General features: G+C 41.0%; 1 protein-coding gene across 1 annotated transcript in view; it reads right to left on the minus strand.

Annotated features, from left to right (window-relative positions):
• Nucleotides 1-20,177, minus strand: part of URB1 (URB1 ribosome biogenesis 1 homolog (S. cerevisiae)) — a 62,153-nt gene that overhangs the window by 38,899 nt on the left and 3,077 nt on the right. Inside the window, exons 3-14 of the mRNA XM_009328013.1 lie at nt 19,905-20,060; nt 18,141-18,292; nt 15,926-16,058; nt 13,676-13,772; nt 11,986-12,071; nt 9,930-10,055; nt 8,000-8,130; nt 6,667-6,862; nt 5,240-5,377; nt 4,673-4,846; nt 3,907-4,057; nt 1,239-1,361 (exon numbers count right to left, since the gene is read on the minus strand). Of these exons, the coding sequence (XP_009326288.1) occupies nt 1,239-1,361; nt 3,907-4,057; nt 4,673-4,846; nt 5,240-5,377; nt 6,667-6,862; nt 8,000-8,130; nt 9,930-10,055; nt 11,986-12,071; nt 13,676-13,772; nt 15,926-16,058; nt 18,141-18,292; nt 19,905-20,060 (1,663 nt within the window). The remainder of the gene's footprint in view (nt 1-1,238; nt 1,362-3,906; nt 4,058-4,672; nt 4,847-5,239; nt 5,378-6,666; nt 6,863-7,999; nt 8,131-9,929; nt 10,056-11,985; nt 12,072-13,675; nt 13,773-15,925; nt 16,059-18,140; nt 18,293-19,904; nt 20,061-20,177) is intronic.

Consider the following 20,177-nt stretch of genomic DNA (forward strand, 5'->3'; position numbering starts at 1 on the left):
GCCAGAGGAGGTTTAGATTGGACATGAGGAAAAAATTCTTTACTGAAAGAGTGGTTAAGCATTGGAACAGGCTGCCCAGGGGAGGGGGTGAGTCACCCTCCCTGGAGGTACTAAAAGATGTGTAGATGTGGTGCTTAGGGACATGGTTTAGTGGTGGACTTGGCAGAGTTCGGTTTATGGTTGGACTTGATGACCTTAAAGGTCTTTTCCAACCTAAATGATTCTATAATTCTATGATTTTTAACCCTCAGAGACTTTAAGGCATTTACATAACTCCCATTCTGACACATCCCAGACCTGCCTAAAACACAGATAGTTGCTCTAGTTTGGTGGCCTACAAGCTCTGGTGGCCCGCAGACAGCAATGTTGCCCAAACAACATTTTGCTCTCTCCTCCAGTTTCAATTTTAAATGGCTGTATTTATTGTATCACAAGCAGCATTGGAGGATCTTGCCCACAGTCCATAATTTGTGGCTCATCATCCTTGCTGCATTAAGCAGGTACAGAATGTCTCTGTTTACTTCTACTGTATGAGGAGGAATACCCTCCACGAACATGACATCAGAGACAAAAATACAACAATATTGCTCAAGTGCTTCGTCATATAGATTTTCCACAGGAGATAACAACATACAGAATACTGTTGTTCTCCCCACATACTGCCAAACCATGACAAAATAATTCCAAACACAGCAAATGGAAAGAATACTTGAATGTTAAAAGATTTTCCAGAGGAGACTGGTGAATTAGTACGTGCTTCTCCCTCACCCTAAACTTTCTGTGAACTATCCTGTTAAAAAAAAAAATTTGTATCATTGCGGCTAATAAGAGTTTGGAAATAACTTATTTATGTTGGACTGTTGACATACATCTAGGAGAATTACACCCCCAAATCTCATTAAGAGTTGGACATAAGTCTTCCTAAGAAACATTAGAATTAAAACCCCATAAAACACCAAATTTTTGCAAGAATATGACACACAAAGAGGAAGACTGTAGCACAACCTACCACTTACAACAACTGAGTGTAGCAGAGCAGCTACAGAATTTAAGAGGGCAGAGTGCCAGAGCACTGCAGAAATAGCAACAATAAATGCCAACACAATGAAGAAACTAACATGGGTTACTTTTAGAAAACAGTTATTTGCCTACACAGAAGAGCAAACATTCCCTTCTGCTATGGACTTTGTAAATAGCCAGAGAAAGCAATAAAGGTAACAGAAATACCCATCACATACCTTTTAGCAGCTTGCTAAAATCAAAGTTGCTCCGTGCTACCAAGTGGGGGACAACCTTCTGATAAAGGCATATGACCTGAAGCAGCGCAGCTTTCAGAAACAGTGTCTCAGCATCATCTGAACCTGAACCAAGTGTTTACATAATTAGTTTCTCCTTCCTTCATACCAAGAGAGCACAGTGTAGCACCTACATTATCGAACATGAGAATTACTAACTGTATTTCCAATAGACTTGCCTATGAAACGATCAGTTATCTTCCACACTAACAAGAAGAAAACAAAAACAACCCATGGAATCCCCAGTTTCCTTCCCCAGCATTCCTGTGTGAATACTTCTAAAACTCAATCAGCTTATTCAGTGCTTAAATTGGCAGTTGCCATTTCCAATTTGATTCTAAAGTGCTCACGCATATAAAAGACAACCTCAACATTTTAACACTCACTATAAGAATCCTATCAGTCCCACGGCTGTTCAATTTAAGGCTGAACAACAGAAAAAAGTGAAGGAAAGGATATGGTCACACGGCTGGTTTCCGGGGCCACTATTTTTACCTAATGCCAGGTAGGTTTGACTAGGGAAGTGCAGGAGACAGTACACTAATTTATTACTAATTTATTACTTCAGTTAAAGGTCTCTTTCTTTCCCTTTCCTCTTTCAAAATAATACTTTCTCAATGTGACCTCTAGGCAAGAGGAAGACAACAAATATCTGATGAGAGAAACACCAACCCCAGCTAAGGCAGCCGTTTACTTCTTCAGAAAAGCTATTTCAGCAGCTAAATATTCTTTTAATTTATAACACGAGGACACATAAAAGCTACTTGTTATCCAGTCACTAATGAAAGGAAGCAAAATAAGTGAAGGGCAGCCAAAACTTTTTTTTAAACACCTACTTTTTTCCTGTTAACTGGGCCTCCCTCAGGGAGCTATGAAGAACTGGATGGATGCCATGCATAAACTTTGTCTTTGTTTGCCTGAGTCTCAACTCCCATTAAAAAAAGAATTCTCTAGTGGCCACAGTGCAAATAAAGCTGTAAAAGGTGAGCTGAGAGTAAGTGATACAGTATTATCACCCTAGTATGCAGAGAAACTACAGTAGAGATACTCCATTGGTTTCAGCAGGCACTCTACCAATAAAGAGCCTTGGAGTGTCAGCGTTGACAACTATTTTGCTGCCCAAAGCCACACACAGAAGGACATACACTGAAAAACTCTCTGCTCCAGAAGTCTCACTGTGGAATATGCCCTGTGAAGGGCATGAAACTGGCTGTAGATTTATCTTCAGTCTATAAGTAAGACATTGCAGGCTGCTAGCCAAGCTACAGAGAGTACTAAAACTTCCAGCCCCTGCAATGGGACTAGGAAAGCAAGTCCTTCAGGAGGGACACTGGTTTTGAGAGAGGAAAATGGAAGCCTTCACCCCAACCCTCTCTCCCTCTTCCAACACTTGTATGTTTCTAATCCTGTGCTACAGCAACACAAGCATTTGTGTAGCCACAGTAACTACCTGCTTCAAAAAAACGATCGCATGGTAAAACAACTTGGCCAAACTAAAAGCCCTCAAAAAATTATTTTTCAGGCATATCAGTTCCCCTGCCTGTTTTATCATGCGGCTGCAAAATACTCTTACTAGCATAAAAGGGTCAAGGACAGGAGGGTTAAGTACAACAAGGGGAATTGCAGAGTCCTGCACCAGAGGAGAAACAACCCCATGCACCAGCATGTGCTGGGGGCCACCCAGCTGGAAAGCAGCTTGGCAGAAAAGGGCCTGGGGGTCCTGGCAGACAACAGGTTGAACATGAGCCAGCAATGTGCCCTTGCCACAGAGAAAGCTACCAGGATCCTGGGCTGCATTAGGCAAAGTATTGCCAACAGGTGAAGGGAGGCGATCCTTCCCCTCTGCTCAGCACTGGTGAGGCCACACCCGGAGCACTGTGTCCAGTTCTGGGCTCCCCAGTACGAGAGAGGCATGGACACACTGCAGAGAGTCCAGCAGAGGGCACCAAAGCTGATGAAGGGACTGGAGCACCTCTCCTGTGAGGAAAGGCTGGGAGAGCTGGGACTGTTCAGCCTGGAGAAGAGAAGGCTCGGGGGGATCTCATCAGTGTATATAAATGCCTGAAGGGAGGGTGCAAAGAGGACAGAGCCAGGCTCTTTCCAGTGGTGCCCAGTGACAGGACCAGAGGCAATGAGCACCAACTGAAACGCAGGAGGGTTCCTTTGAATGTCAGGAAACACTTTTTTACTGTGAGGGTGGCCAAACACTGGCACAGGTTGCCCAGAGAAGTTGTCGGAGTCTCCATGCTTGGAGATATTCAAAAGCTGTCTGGACATGGTCCTAGGCAACCGGATTTAGGCATGGGGGGTTGGACAAGATGACCTCCAGAGGTCCCTTCCAACCTCAACCGTTCTGTGATTCTGTGAAAGCAGAAAGGCAAACTGCTTAACCTCCCAGTAGCAATGGCAGCCTATTTGTCAAACTGTGTTCTTAGGCAATTCTGATGCTGGTCAGAATTAAACTGCCCAAAGAACTGAACAAAGCAAAGAAGAATAGTAAATGCACAAGTGACATCTGGACTCTGCTGAAGTCAACTACCTTACATGGGATGAGGATTTCACAACACCCGTTCACGCATGTGTAAGGGCTAACTCCACCTGCTTTGCCTACCATGCTGTTCAGCAACTTCTGCTGTCTCAGTCATTGCCTTCACAGTGGAGATATCACTTTCCCTTTTCTCCTCTTGGCCATCATGGTGTTCTCTCCCTTGCTTCAGAAGGGATTGCCAGACAGCCACTATATTGTTCATGTCTGGTAAAAGCTAGAAGCAGAAAGAGTAAGTTGCAATAGCTCTCCTGCATGAGACAAAGCTACTGTGATAAAAATATTCACAACCAACCAACACGAGGATTTGCTGCTCTTCACAAAGGTTGGAACTGATCTTGTATGCAATCGGAAAAAGATCTGAAATCAAGTAGTGTATTTTCACTTCTGCAGAACATAAGTACTGGAAAGAACACTTCATTGAAAAAGTTTCCTGCAAAAAATTTATGTTTGGTTCTTCATCCTCATGGTGTATTTTCAACCCAAGTGTTACCGAATGAACTCTGCTGGCTACAATTTACTTGAACCAGGAGGAGAATTTGCTTCTGAGCCTGCTCTTGGAATTCATTTGCAGCACAATAGCTGCCAATGTTACAAATTTGTCTCACAACAAAATTTTATTTGCATTTCCATCAGCCAGCTTTGTTAGTAAATGCAGTCCACTGCCACACCAGTTATTAACACCTTTTAACCCACGGCCTTCCCCTCCCACTGCTCAAATATACTATCTCCTGGCTCCCAGGCCGCAACCACTTGGAGAGAAAGTGCAGAGGAGTAGTTATCTGCTGCAAAATGACTCATGTTATACCCCAATTTTCTTTTTATTTTGTACCTTGCTGATGGCTTCTCTGTACAGCTGTACAAATTCCTGCATCATTGACAGCGTGTAGATTTCTGACTTTTGCCAAGTCTCTTCATTCAAACAGTACTCAATATTCTTCAAAGCTCTTCTCAGAACCATTGATACAAGTGACAGTATGCTGTGCTTCACTACTGTGCTGGGTAACTAAAAGAAGGAAGTTGAATTAATGACATTTCACTGCTTCCTCTTATGCTTTGCACATAATCTGTACTCTGCATATATGTTAAAATTTGTTAATGAATTAATTCTTTCCTAAACCTCGGCTTGCAGGAAAGAATCTGTAGGTTTTCAGATTCCCAGCCTAAACCACTAGTGAGCATTGGCAGAGCTGGTGCTTGTGAATGGCTCTTGGAAGCAGTATCAATGGCTTTTAATTCATTTACCTGTGCTTCCCCAAGCCAGCTTTATGCTGGAACAGACAATATAAAACGCATGTAATTAACCAACTTAAGAAACTTCTTGAATGATCACACACTTAAATCAAACAGTATTAATGAGGACAGAAAAATCCACTGAAATACTATAGACTGCTCTTACATTTAGTCCTTGGGTGAACATTATTTTATTGCACACTGCAGGGACTGTTGTTACCATCACCATAGAAAGCAACCTGGGAAGAGGAATAAACTCTGAAGTCTTAAAAGAATTGGAAATCTCTGGTTGAGCCTCATAGATCTGAAATAAAAATAACAATTTCATCAACATTGATATAGGCCTGGAGATAACAGCTTCTTCCGAGGAGCATTTTACAGAAAGGCTTTGACTTGTCAAAAGTAATGACAGCACTAAATATCAATTTTTATGCAGAAATGCTACAGAGCATCCCCCAGACTCCTATTCAACTAAATGGAACATCTGCATGCTACCTGTACCCCTGCTAAAGGCCACCCCTTTTCAACAAACCGACTACAGATCCTACTTGCCCATTTTAAGCTAAAGCAAAGAGTCAGAGCAACACTCAGAAAGGACAAAAGGTTCTTCTAGCTGAGCTTCGATGCTGCTGCATCTCAAAACACATACCATCAACGTGATGTTTCCCACCACTTCTTATGCCAACTCCTTCTTTCGTGGTTTAGTTAAATGTTTATACAGCCTCCTGCTCCGAGCATGGCTTTTTACCAAATGACTTTCCAACTCACTCTATGTCTACACTTTTTAAAGCAGCTGTGGCTCTGAGCCATGGCTCATTTTCCTCAGCACCCACAGAAAACAGGATGCCATTTCCCCCTCCTCCATTTACCATCTTCGACATTTAACAGCATCCTGCTGCTTCTTTCCTAACATACCTGCAGTAACTGACGGTGCTATTTCAGAACCATTAAGTCCTTCCTGTTTAGCTCACTTAAACCTCAGTCACCTAACTTTCCCACTGCTGGACTGCTTTGTTTTTAAAATCACTATTTATGAAATATTGTGCCTGCCTGCTTTTAGTTTAATAAACTCTAAAGCACTGTGCATTCACAGTTGTGAACACATCTTCAGACCTGTGAGTTTCCTCTGATACAGAACAGCTGCTTCTGAAACAAAAACAGAAAAACCTACTCCCTGATCCTCAGCTTAGTTCCTCTGAAATCAATGAAATCTTGTTGTCACTAGGAAGACCTCAGCTAAGATCATGAATTCAGAGTTAGTTTACACCTAACACAGCCACACCATAGGCTGGCCAGGCTCTGTACTGCACAGTACGCAAATTGTAACAAATTTTACAAAGGAATGGCATTATAATATCTATCTGTAATAACAGCAATCAAAGGCAGGCTTACCAATCTACTACCAAGTTCCTTTGCTTAGTAACTTTTCTGTAGGTCAGGAATGTTTGACTACCATCTTTCCTATTATAATTTTGTGTAATTCTGCACTCCTGTTTAACAAGAACTACTTCATTTTGTGGGGGGGAAAAAAAAAAAGAGTATTAGGTCTGCAAATTTCTGTGGAGAGGTGGTGTGCATCATTCATACTCTTACCTTTTTGAGTAACTTTATATTGTCCATCCAAGCTGACTTCAGTCTAGGAACAAAGGAATACCGGGTCTCCTTAAAGTATCTATTCAATAAATCTGGGCATACTTTAAGAATATTCACCATGAGATCAGCAACCATTTCATCTTCTGTTGCAGTTTTTAAACCAAGCAGAAAGCGCAGAAGCACCACATTTCCTCCCCTATTGAAGACAAAAAAATACTTTAAAAAAGAAATCCCTATTTCGTTACTTTACATGTGATGCTAACTCTGCAACTCCTCTAACTGTTGCTGGGGTAAATTCAAGGCAAGGCCTCTCACACTGCTGGCATAATTTCTGAGTTTATACTCGGCAAAGTAAGAACTGAATTTACCTCCAGGTTTTCTGCCTGACAGAGCAATTACTCCTAATTAAACCCACAATGTTTCAGAAATATTCTAACCAAACTTCACAAAACTAAAAGTGTAGAATTAAAACTTAATATTAAACTGGGAGATACTTTCTGTGGTCTTTCAGTCCTCTTTTTTAAGTTTACTTCTGTATGTCCCTAAACAAAGTGTGAATACCGCAGATACCAGACGAACACCAGCTAAAATTTTGCTCAAAGCAAGAAACAACCTGCTCTAGCACCACTCAGTATTAGTACCCACTACTACAATCTAGTACCTTCTTTGCCCAGCTAATGTGAAGAAGCATAAACTCACCCTATGAGAACCTCTCCCTGGAATTACAGGAGTCTCAATTTTCTCTATCAGTTATAATCTTAGCACACACATATTTTAAATCGTTAGCAAAGGGAAACAGTAGGGCAAATAGGTGCTTCCAGATTAGGTGTTGCAGGCCAAATTCTGGCACTACTGAAATCAATGTTGACATTTTGCCAAAATCTGGGATAAACCTCATCTGGTTCTACAGAATGTAAATTAGACTAGATATTTTACTACCACCTGGTTTACACTGCAGCTCTGATGCCTTATTGTCACCTCAAAAAAAATTTCTGTGGTTCAAAATCACGCCTTACAATAAGAGACTTGTTATCTAGTTATTCACGGAGATGGCTTACAGAAACACAACCATTGCCTAAGCCCCTATGAATAGGGCAGAGCACTCTCTACTCTAGTACACAGAGGTATAAGGAGATCCAATAGTTTGATTTTGGGAACTTAAAAACAAGAACAACAAAAAACTCCAACATATTTATTTCTTCTGCCACAGAAGAAAGAGAGAGGGAAGCAGAATTCGGTGAAGTTACTGGCAAAGGCCTGGAAGGGCAGACAAGATAACTAGTGAGGTCTCTCTTCTTCTAGCACATACAATCTCAGCTGTCTGGTGACTTACTTGCCAGAAGTTCCAAGACTTGGATCATAGAAAGTTATACCATGTTTCAGAGAGCAGCAGAGATCCATTAAGAAATTATGAACAAGTTCCCGTACCATCGTCTTTCCCGTCTCTTCAGAACCTTGAGTCACCTATAAAAACCAAAAAGGAGTAAAAAAAGGCATATGATTTTTGGTATCACAGAAGAAAATCTTACATCAATTTCACTCTTCTCTAAATTTTATGAAGCTCCTTTTACAAAGAAATGCTAAAAGATGGTTGGGCTTTTGTTCAGATTAACAGGAGAAATTTCAGTTTCTGTATTAAATACATTAAATATTACAGTATTTTTTGTTTCAAGGGAAGCAAACCTACCAAATTTAGGTACATAGGTACTATCTGCAGGGCATTACTGACTTAGGGCTTTTTGCCAAGAAGCCAGATAGAAGAAGGTAGAGAAAAATCAAGCTAAAGTAGTGATATAAAACTTACATAAATTGGGCAAGGCCATCCTGGGACTTTGAAGTCAAGGATCTAATATTTAATCTGAAATACCAACTTTCAACCTTACAGGCCACTTTCACTATGAGGAAGTTCAGAAAAACCAAAAAAAAAAATCACTGAAGCCTTCAGCATAAAGCACATGCAACAAGTATGTGTATGTTTTTTGGGCCAATTTGACAGAAGATGGAACAACTTTAATACAGGGCAAGAACGATGGATAGCTAACAATGCACTGAACATGCCAACACTTCAGGGAAAGGAGGTGGGGCATCAATGCCATTATGGTCACCATACAAAAATGGAAGAAGTCACCAAAATCCATGTCGAGCAAAAAAAAAAAAAAAAAGTGAACCCATTAACCTTTTACAGCCAGCACAGCTCAAGATCCCTACAAATGAGAAGCCTCTTGACAATTGCGGTTAGGAAATCACAAACCACATGACTCACAAGGACTGCATGGAATTGTAAGAATTTAAAATTACTCAAAACTGAAATGCATGTTTATTAATAGAATCATAGATTTGCATAGCTCCAAGCAGACACCTACTAGCAACAGATCTCCTCCAAAAGTTGTTTACAATATATCAGGATTGGAATGGCATAGGCATAAACATCCAGTAGAAGAAGAATAAGAAGGCAGTTGTTCAGTGTTAGAAGTTTTAAAGAAGAATGGTTGGGCTTCTAAAGATCAAGCATTAATCCACACAAAGGTGAAAAGTCTGCAGCCAAAACCCAGTGGAAGCATAGAATTCTTGCTACTGCTTTGCATTGGGCTTAGAGCCATGCCTTAGATATTCCCACAGTGAAAGGGGGGGGAAAGAGATTACATGATTAAGAAAAATAAAAAAGCAAAAATTTAACCTATTTATGAGGAGAAGATGACAAAACAGCTGCAGTACTAACACACACACACCAGCTGCAGCCCTGATCCTTGCCTCATCTATGACTTTAGGAATGTGATTTCATGGACCAGTAGAATCAATAACAGCTCAGCCCTCAGAAACCCTGCCAACCTCTCAAACAATGCAAGCTGAAAAGGCTGGCAACCATCTTGGGAGTTTAGCTCTCATATCAGATCAGCGTGTAGGATTGGAATGAGGCATGTGGTAAGAACATTGCTTCTGATATATTCTCCTATAGGGACACAAATGTGTCAAGGCAATGGAATACAGTACTCGCACCCAAAAGCCCCAGTTCTCCCTGGTTCACAGATCTGCACTGCAATTCTGGCAATCAGGGAGGGGAAACAAACCCTCTTCCTCAAGTGGTCAGAAGCGGCAGAAAGTCAGGATTTCTCCTTAAGTAGCCTCAGCAGATCCCTCTTCTTGAGCTCCCAGTTACTCTAACCTTGATGAGCTACTTCAAAATCTGTGGATTGCAAGAGGGGGAAAAAAAAAAAAAAAGGCAGGACAAGGACTTAGAGTTACAAAGAAGTAAGTTACCAGACCTTTAAATCCCCAGGGCTGACATCAGTAATCCCATTCCACCGGTAAAGTGAAGCTATGTGAATCAACACTTCTGCAGTAAAAAAGCGCACCTTCTGGGTTTTGGTGATATTTTTATTTTGAACCACCTGAAAACAATGAGAAAAACAAATACACAAACAACTCTTCTACTTATTGCAAGTTATCACAAAATAATTGCAAATTAGCAACGCACTTCATTCTTCTAGTACACGCACAGCTCTCTCCTCACTACAGCAGACAGAAGGTTCTGCCTGTCCTGTTAACACTTCTTTCACACACTCCCGCTCCTATCTTGATATGGTTGAAGCCATAGGACTCTACACCAACTTCTGCAAACACTGCACACGCTGAACAGGATAGACTTTCAAGTTCAACTAAAGAGCACAGAACGTATTTAAAATAGCACAGCCACAGACTAGGATCATGGAAACCTGCTGGTAGAGATGGTAGAACCTGCTACAAATGAAGTTTGAATGAACGGGAAAACACGGTGGAGGAAGTTCTAAGAAGTTCTCCTACTGTGTTCTCCTATCCTCATTTTTTTAATTCTCATCTTCCTTGCTAAACTGAAGGAGTCATACAGTGCGTTAGGTGGCATCAGTAATGTAACAGCACATGATGTATGATTCCCACATGGGAAAATCTTCATTTAGAAAACAAAGTTTCAAGGAGGTTTATTTTACATTTAAATGCTAGCTTTTTTCTTCTTCTTCTTCCAAGGTTATTTCAACAGAATAATGAAAGAATATTTTTGGCTTTAAATTGTCAGTTGTGAAAAGCCTGAGTCTGAGGCAGGCTCTTATGGTTACACTCTAAATTTGAAACGATTTTTTTCTTCATTCTCTCAATTGGTCATACAGCAGCTTGTGCAACATTGCTACAGTAATTCAAAACAGAGATTCAAAAATCATAGACACTGGAACTAAAAACATTTTTAAAAACATTTTTATAGAAATAACATCTCTGGCACAGTTGCTGTACCCACAGCAGCAATAAGCTGGTGCATCACAGTGAAAGAGGCACAGCCATGCTCAGAAGCTAAGGAACAACAGAGCACAGGAAAGGCAGTCGAGACTAAACCAACTCTCACACCTTTGTCAAGTTTTGTCTCAACCCTGCTATATCACGCGGTTATTTCTGACTGCTATGAAAGAATCAGAAAAAACAATTTCAAAGAGGAGCAGACTTACCTCTCTAACAGTACGTTCTGATAGCAGGTGGAATGTACCCTTCTTTTTCACAAAAACTCCTCTGATCTTGGGAAGACAATTTTATAAGACTTCCCTTTTTCTCTACCCCACCAAGAATTACCTTTGACTGAATTAACCTCCTGCAGCAGAAGCCTTGCCATCCTCACAGTAACCAAGTCCAAAGACCAGCTAACCAGGACCACAGGATGTGGCCTCAATGGAGCCCTGCCACGACTGGCTGGGGGACGGTACCACACACCCTTCAACTGCAACCAGATCGCTTCCAGAAACCCATTTCACGTCACAGTCCCCATACTAAAAACACACAAAATCCTTTTTCTCCTGCAAAGAAGATTGTACGTCATTATCTAGTTCAGATAGATAACTAACAAACCTAGTCAAATCTAGCTGATCTCCCCATTTTGGCATGAGACACATTCATTAACGGACCAATCTTACTGTCACTGGAAGCACCAAAAAGACTCCAGTTCTTTTGACCTTCAGGCTTGGCACTGATGCAATCGCAACCCGTGAAACAATCAGCATCTGTTGGACACCACACACTAAAGATGAGCTGAAATTAGCATCCAAGTACAAGCTATGCAAGGACTTCCTTTAAAAGAGGGCATTAGAAAAGCGTAACAAGCTTCAGTCCTGAAACAGTAAGCCGAGCTATCAACCTCCAACAAATATTACCAGTAATGGACACACTGACAAACCTTCAGCAGCAGCACAGTGCCAACATCTTAAAGAGCTGTACATTTTATGAGAAATTACCGCAAAACTGTTTCCAGCAGCAAAGAAAATAGAAAACAAGAGACAAAGCAGTTTCAAGAGTATATCATACCTTAGTTCTCAGTGTGGAAAGTAGAAGATTGACAGTAGAAACTTTGTCTTCCTTTATTTCAGAACGAAGAATATCTGGAATGAAATCTAAGAAGACATTTCAAATGTTAAGTGAAAATGTGAAAGCTATTTTCATACTAAAATGCTTCAGGGAATTCATACCCATTTCTCTTCAATGTCATATTATTTACCTTGCTCTTATAGTTAAGGATGAACCAAAAGGCTGCAATCAGAGTTCAGAAGGATGATGTGTCTGTAACTACAGTGATGAACAAGTGATGCTGCTAAAGCTACTCTCATCGTAACCAGCTAATTTGCCAACTTCGTTATTAACAGTTATCCCAACAGCATCTGTCAGCTTCAAATATATTTTGGGCCCCAGTGTGCTATGAAGTATTTAAACTTGAGTAAATGCCTATCCTTTCCATTGAAGGACTCACAATTGTTTCACTGAGTGATTCTCAAATGTTTGGAAGTTACATCTCCAATGACACGCACCATCTTTTGGCTCACCTGTATATCCCAAAGTTAGAGAACTTCAGTATCTTACAGGGGAATGAAAGCCAGCTGTGCTGACTGGGTCTAGGTGTGCACTGCCATTCCCTGTCCCGAAAGAACTGAACAACTGCAAGCAATTAAAGGATCAGCAGCCCCCAGCTAGCATGAACAATAGGAGTAAATAATTATGGCCTGTTCTTGCTCCCTCACCATAGAAGAAACGAATTGTTGCCAGCTAATGGCTTCTTTTTCCTTTTTTAGAGCATTCCTAGATCCCTTCTGAATTCTTTCATAATGTTACCAAAGGTCATAATTCACAACTTGAGAAACACCAGCAGTAGATTTCAAATCACTAAAGTCAATAGAAGTTTTACATTATCTTCAGCACATATGGGATCAAGTATTAATCAAGCGTGCGTAAGATTTAACTTTCTGGATCCTCTTCGTCAGTTCAGTTTGACCCCCTTCTCTAAGAGACATAGGTGTAACATACTCCTGGACTGCACTCCCATGTAATGCCTCCATAAAGGATGCAAAGGACATTACACTGGTCTCCTGAATCATTGACAAAAAGCAGTCTAACGGAGTACACAACAGTTGTCCTGCATGAGGACAGAAAAGAAACTAAAGTACGCACAGTCGTTACCACTTTGTAAAAAATTTTTAATGCAATGCCATTGGAGTAATCTCCCCAGGGAAGTGGTGGATTCCCCAACATTGGACACTCTTAAGATTTGGCTGGACAGGATGCTGGGCCATCTTGTCTAGACCGTGCTTTTGCCAAGAAAGGTTGGACTGGATGATCCTTGAGGTCCCTTCCAACCTGGTATTCTATGATTCTATGATACCCACTATTACTGTGTTATGAGCAAGGCTGGAGACCACGAAGTTTTTTTCTGCTTATTGAATCTATGGCCTCAAAGTTACATTACATTTACCTTTTTTACATCTGTGCCACTAAGGGCTTCCTATTTTTGCAGAGTTTTTGCAGATAGCAAACGTTATTCTCAAGCAGAAGAGGCACTCACTAGAATACTGAAGAAGTTTAAAGCTTTCCAGGTAATAGGATTAAAAATATGTACTTTGTATCTTATTAGTGCTGTTTAACTGGTTCACATTTTGAATTAGCTCATATTTATTATCACCTATAAAAGACTGCCTTAAAAAAAAAAATACAAGCAATTGTGAAATACCTTTTAATTCCAGCACCTGTGTCAAGATTGCATTGTCACCAGCAATTAAAAAGGAGACAGCAAACTGAATATAGGCCATACGGACATCAGTTCTCCCCTAAAAAAGATAAAAGGCACTGTTAGCATACAGATTGTACACAACCGCAAAATTAATACTGGAACAATTGATTATCATTATAAGTACTATAAACAGGTAAATTAAACAACTTCTATAAACATGTTGCACATAGTCATACACATATATGAATATGCAATACATCCACAGTATATTCATTTGAAAAACTTCTTGCATTAAGCAGATCAGTGTCTGTTAAAGTTAACATCAAAAAGGAAGGCGTCCTAGTTCACATATTTTTCAATTCTCAATATACAAGAGCTGCCGTAAATAAAAAAAAAAGAAAACGTTACCAGTAGTTTCATGCCAAACCCTGTACACACATCACTGAACATCCTCACTTCTGCACCACTTGGTACACTGCTCAATTCACAAAAACACTCAAGAACGGTAATGACAGTAGTGCTGCTGCAATTTCTTACTATACATGCTTCCAGAGCAGTGCCAGTCTTGGAAACTCCTGCTGCTCGCTGCCATCTTTGAGCTGCAGTGCATTACACACCTCTCTCAGCTGCTCAGGGAGCTACCCGGGTCATGCGACTGAGACCGGCCAAAAAAACAAAGCTCTTAAAAAAGGGGCTAATATGTTATAGAACTACAAATTCAGGCACAGTGAAAGTAACGAAAGCTTTGCCTGGAAAAGCATCATAGGATATGAACATGATTTGTAATTTTTTGAAACTTACTGTGCAAAATTAAGTTGCATGTAAAAATGCCTGAAAGAAGATACTGACTAGGCTAAACATAAGGCAGAAGCAACTCATGAAAGGGTTGAAAGAAGAAACAAAGAGAAAGAAATGAGATTTTGCTGTAAGCTTTGGGCCTGATATTTTTGTATTAAAAATCCACCTCTGACAGCCAGTTGCGACATAATAATTTCACTGAAAGCTAAGCAAGAGTAAGATCTTCAGTCCATTTCTGGAAACTTTTTTCCTTGTACCTTACTTGCATATCTTAATAAGCCTGTGGTCAGAAGACTACCTACATCCAAGCATTTTAATTTAAGGGGTGGAGGTACTCCTAAAGACAACTTCTGCACTAAGGTCAAAAACCATGACATCTGACATTCCCAAAATTGTTTACATATAAAGCAATCAAGTAGAAGGCAAAAAACCAAACAGACCTTTCTCCCCGAAACCACCTTTTACAGTCTCATTTGTCACCACAGATGGCATAAACCCAACACAAACATACACATTTATTCTGCAAGTCATCTTTAAAAACTAGAAACAATCCATCAGCATTGAAAATAATATTGGATTTACTATACACTTATATTTGGAATGAAATATAAATATTCTTGTTCTGAAACACTGGTTCAGGTCAACCCTGATTATTTTTAGCAAACGGAGAGGAAACAAGAAATAAAGTTCCTTTTGGAAAAAGAGGACTGACTTTTTCTACTCACTCACATAACCTCCTTAAGGATTTCCGCCAAGAGATTGTTTAAACGTATTTTCAAATGCAATTACTCTGACTGTACTAGCCCAGGCTGTACTGGGCAAAATCCTCTCTCCATTTCTGCAACTGCAGAACCTCCGTTTATTTCAGTGGGACCAAACTGCAATCCACATATTGGAAAAAAGACTGAGCTCTTCCCAAACACATGACTGAACAGCTTTCAGAAGTTTACCATCACTTTCACTCCTTTTTAGACATTAAAAGGATGGCCCACAGAAACTACATGTTCATATTTCACCACAGCTTATTAGAAACAGACAAGACACTTAGATATTTTGCAGTAAATTCTACAAAGCAGTGTAAAAACAAGGTTATCCTGAGGAGCTCTGCACCCTGACAAGATGAGAAAGACCAGCACAGGATGGAAAACTAAGCAAGCTATACCTCAAGGGTGCAGGCCAGCTCTCCCACTATCGCAGATACTCAGAAACATCTGCTGGGGATTTCCTATATAAGTAGATGGGAGGCTCTTGCCCCATAGATCAGTTCTGCTCCCAATTAGAAACAATCAAGAAGCATTTCAGCCTGACACAGGACAGGAAGGAAGAGGTAAGCTCTTGCAGATGAAAATACAGCAAAGAGACTTTGGCAACAGCTTGGTTTTAAATACTTGGCAGAAGAAAACTGATGGAGCCATGGCGTAGCATTTCATGGCACACAGCAGCTTAATTTACCTTCTTACATCTTTTTTTCAATAATCCAGGCAGAAACTTATTATTGAAATCAAAATGGCTATACACATCCCTTGCTGAATCCGGCCCCTGAGCCACCATTGCTGACAACAGGGTAAGGCACACTCGACTCATCCTGAAACAAAAGGCAGAGGAAAACCTGCAGGTTATTTCCAGGATGACAGTTATACAAACAACCAAGTCAAGAGATTAAAATTTAAAGAAAGACCTTTTTCCTGTAAAAGAAATTATCCCACTCCACCTCCAACATCCACCCAAGCCTTCAGGAGTTTCAGGCATGAAGCAGTTCTGAGTCCCAACACAAGCAATCAAGATAGCCGTTAGGAAAGTATCCCCAGTCATGCAAAGTTCTCACTGCAGTTGATGGGAGCTTTAGTTGAATATGTAACCAACCATTTTAATGGCCATCACAATACAGGTTTAGGCCAAACACACACTATTCCGCTATTCACAAAGAACATCGATCTTCTTTGTGAACAGCCTATTTCTACAAGCGTATTTCTTGGGCAGAGCCCCCAGTCCTGCAAATGCTTATGCTCTTTACTGCCACAAGCAGGTCCATAGGAGCTACAGCTGATGCTAAAGTTAAGGACACACAGAGCGTAGGCCAAAGTAAGACTGTATTTTTTGTGTTTTAGCTGAATGACAGAGGTTTTCTTCAGTTTAAGTACGCAGCATGGTCTTGTCATGAACTAAATCCCAAGATCTATGCTCAGTTTTGATTCTTGCTCACTGCCCACTGGGAAAATTTGCCTGAGAAAACAGAAGAGAAGTTAAAACAACCAAAACCATTATTTTAGGCAGTGATAACGGCGACTGGGAAGGAGGGGAGAGAGAAGGGAACAGGGAATGCCTATTTATATTCTTCCCAAAAATTAAGCTGTAATGAGGCTGGATATTCACTTTATAAAGTAGGATAAAAGGAAGAAAGTGCCAAAAGTTAAGAACTCCTTAATTCGTGGGAGTTTGCCATTTATTTCAATGGGAACATGACAGGGCCATCGGGTACAAGTCTGCAGACCTCCATCATCTGAATAGCCACTACCCATTAAGGGTTTTGGAATCTGTCTATCATGTTTCATTCATGGACAATCTGTAAGAAAGCCATATGATTAAAGCAGAGATCCCATCTAGACATACCACCACAATAGAATCCCTTTGCACACCAAAGAGGTAGCACAGGAAAAGCAGAGCATATACTGTCAGAATACATCAGAAATCTGCAGCCTCCTCTATGCAGGTTCTAGGATTTCTCCAAAAGCTGTAATCTTTAAACGCTTAATAAGAAGTGCGGGTATTGCATAGTTTCAAAATTTATTTTACAATATACCTATCCACTCGTATTTGGGATTCTATGTACAGTTAAAATGCTTCTTGCAATAAAGTCAACTGAGTGGTGCAAGAAGCATGGTTGCGTCCATGAACTGGAAAGCAGAAAATGCTTTTCTAGTTCTGGCCTGTCCAAAGACCGAAAGACAAGTCATTGGCCTTGGACAAGTCATTTGCGGTCTCTATTTTTTTCTCTCCCTTCCTCTTCCTCCCAGGTTTGTATTAAAATTTCTCTGGCACTTGGAACTTCTCTCACCCTGTCCACAAAGCATGAGAAATTCTTGTTTAGACTGGACTAGATAACACAAGTGCTTAAATTGGCCTAAAATGGCATTAGACTTAAGAGACAGGAAAAGATACAGAGGAAAAGCCAGCCTGAAAGCAAAAATTCTATTATAAACAGGGAAATCTGACTACAAAAAATACAGGGAAATAAAACACTCAAGAGCAGCTCTTTTTGCCATCACGAGATAGACTGCTCAGCCTCTGTGAACTACAAGAAAGCCTGTTCCTCCCTGTTCCATGCAGTACATTTCACTTCACAAACCAAGTAGCACTAAAACAATAGGACTCAAGATACCATCCGCTTTACCCCTCATTGGCACAACTGATGAAAACTACAGCCTCAGGAAAGTATCATATAGCATTAGATTGTGTATTATATCAGAGCTTCCACCTTGTAAAGACTTCCACGTGCAATTACTTTATGAAATGTGGAACGGTATCATTAAATAAAGGTGGATTATTAGCAATAAGTCAAGCTGAATTTTGCAACGTCTTGCACACGTGTGCAAGACCCAGACAGCCCCCCGGGATCAATTCAGAACAACCGACAGAGATTCTCCGCAACAGTACGGAGAAGACTTACCTGTGATTTTCAGAATACAAAGCAGCATAGACCAATCTCATGTAGGAATGAATCAACTTTTTGACTATGTTCATTCCCACAACAGAAAAATGGGAGAGGTCACTGGCTGTCCTCAGTAAAATGGCTTCTAGAGCTTGAAAGATTAATAGCATCTGTAAGATACAGAAATATGTTAATATCTGCCAATATCGGGTACGGCTTGAAATTAACTGAGCAAATAGTAATAAACACCATTAAAAAAAAGAGTAACCCCACCACAAGAGGAAAGCTTCCACATATTAAGTCGAAGTTAACTTCTGAATTCTCTCTCAAATTAATGCTTCCTCTTCTAAAGGATTAGTTCTGAGTGCAAATTTTTAAGGAAGCCCCTATGCAGATACTATATGAAAGACTAGAGAACCATAGGAGGTCAGCCGAGTCCTCTTTTTTTTTTCTGTTGCCAAACTCATGTTTGGCTCATACCATCTCACAGGGACCTGGCACTGGGGTGGGAGGGGAACCGTGAGTGTGTGGGGGTGGATGTGTGTGTGAGTGTGCTTGTGGGTGTGCATGCGTATGCATGCGTGCACGTGAGTTTGCCCCTCTGTGTGTGCGCACGTGTGCATTTGAGCATGTGCGTGCATGTCAGCGTCTGTGTGCGTGCATGTGAGTGCGTGCATGTGGGTGTGCGCATGCATGTCAGCGAGTTGTGTACGTTCAGTAGTACGGAGGGACAACCTCCACTGGAAGCCCAAGCCAACATGCTGACTGAAGGCCTGTGCAATCCTGGACAAATAAACTGAACGTAAAAAAAGAGTCCCCCCCCTCACACGTGAATTGAGACCCACATGCATGATTTATCTGCGTACACGCAACAGCCGCTTCTGGGGATGCAAACACCAACTGCAGTGCAAATCTCAGCACAGGCTGAGGGATCTTGGAGGCCCTTTTCCAGCTGGAGGCCAAGGCCTAGGGCTAATGAACCAACGCTTTAAGAGACAACTGCTAGTAAGTACACAATGAAACATGCTGGAGAAAACCATCGGAGCTGCTCCAGTCTTGCAGTGAACTCCTTCTAGATGAATCCAGAGTCCACACAGCACTGGGACTGTATTCGTTACAGGCATTAGCCTCTATTAGTAAAAGGATCTTGAAGAAAGCATGTCATTGAACGCGAACAGGTCATCATCACACAGACAAAAATTATAATCTAAGGCAAAGACCAACAAGTGGAGGTTAAAAAGAACGCTATCCAATTTTACGTTGTAAGCAGATTTAAGTTAATAATGCTGCCCCAGTATTCACAGTGAAACGAGTTTTTTAATTCTTTAGTTCATTCATCATATTCTGATGAGGATAAATTGTGTTCAGCTCAGATGAGAAAAATGAGGTCAGCTTTACCAGTGGCTTCCTAGAAATACTGATGTATCAGGGAGATGTCTACTTACGCAAAACCAATTATTTTCATTGGACAATTTTTTTTTTGTTTGCTTAACTTCTTCTGTTGATCCCCTTATTTCATAAATGGTCTTCTGATAATATTTAAAGAACCTTAACAGCTTGACTTTGGCAGGACTACTGGTTGTGGTTATCATTAAATCCAGGAACATCTTTGCGCTGAAAAGGACATTTCCCATTTGATCAGTGCTTCTGCCACCGTGACTTCCAGAAAACAAACAAACAAAAAAAACCTCCATACCAAATTATCAGTTATTTATGCTGCAAAGCATTTCTTCGGCAGTTCCTCTCCCAGTCATTAAACCACAACACCCACGGCCAACTTACTTCACTTTCAGGCTTCCTTTCTCCGTCCAAAAGTTTGAATATTTCAGCACACTCCATGGAAATTTTTACGTATCCCTCCACGACGTCATATATTTCAGGTGATGGCAGCGTCTTAGCAACGGAGACGAAGGTCTCTAGACCTGCAACGCGGGAGTGTCACCCGGAGAGCCAACGCCTCGCGTGTGACACGCTACGAGCCGCCCCCCAGGGCCCGGACACGCCGGCGCTGCCGCCCGGGGTCTGCGGCGGGCCCACGGCGTACGGGACCAGCAC

The sequence above is a fragment of the Pygoscelis adeliae genome, unplaced genomic scaffold, assembly GCF_000699105.1.
Source record: "Pygoscelis adeliae isolate BGI_AS28 unplaced genomic scaffold, ASM69910v1 Scaffold154, whole genome shotgun sequence".
NCBI lineage: Eukaryota > Metazoa > Chordata > Aves > Sphenisciformes > Spheniscidae > Pygoscelis > Pygoscelis adeliae.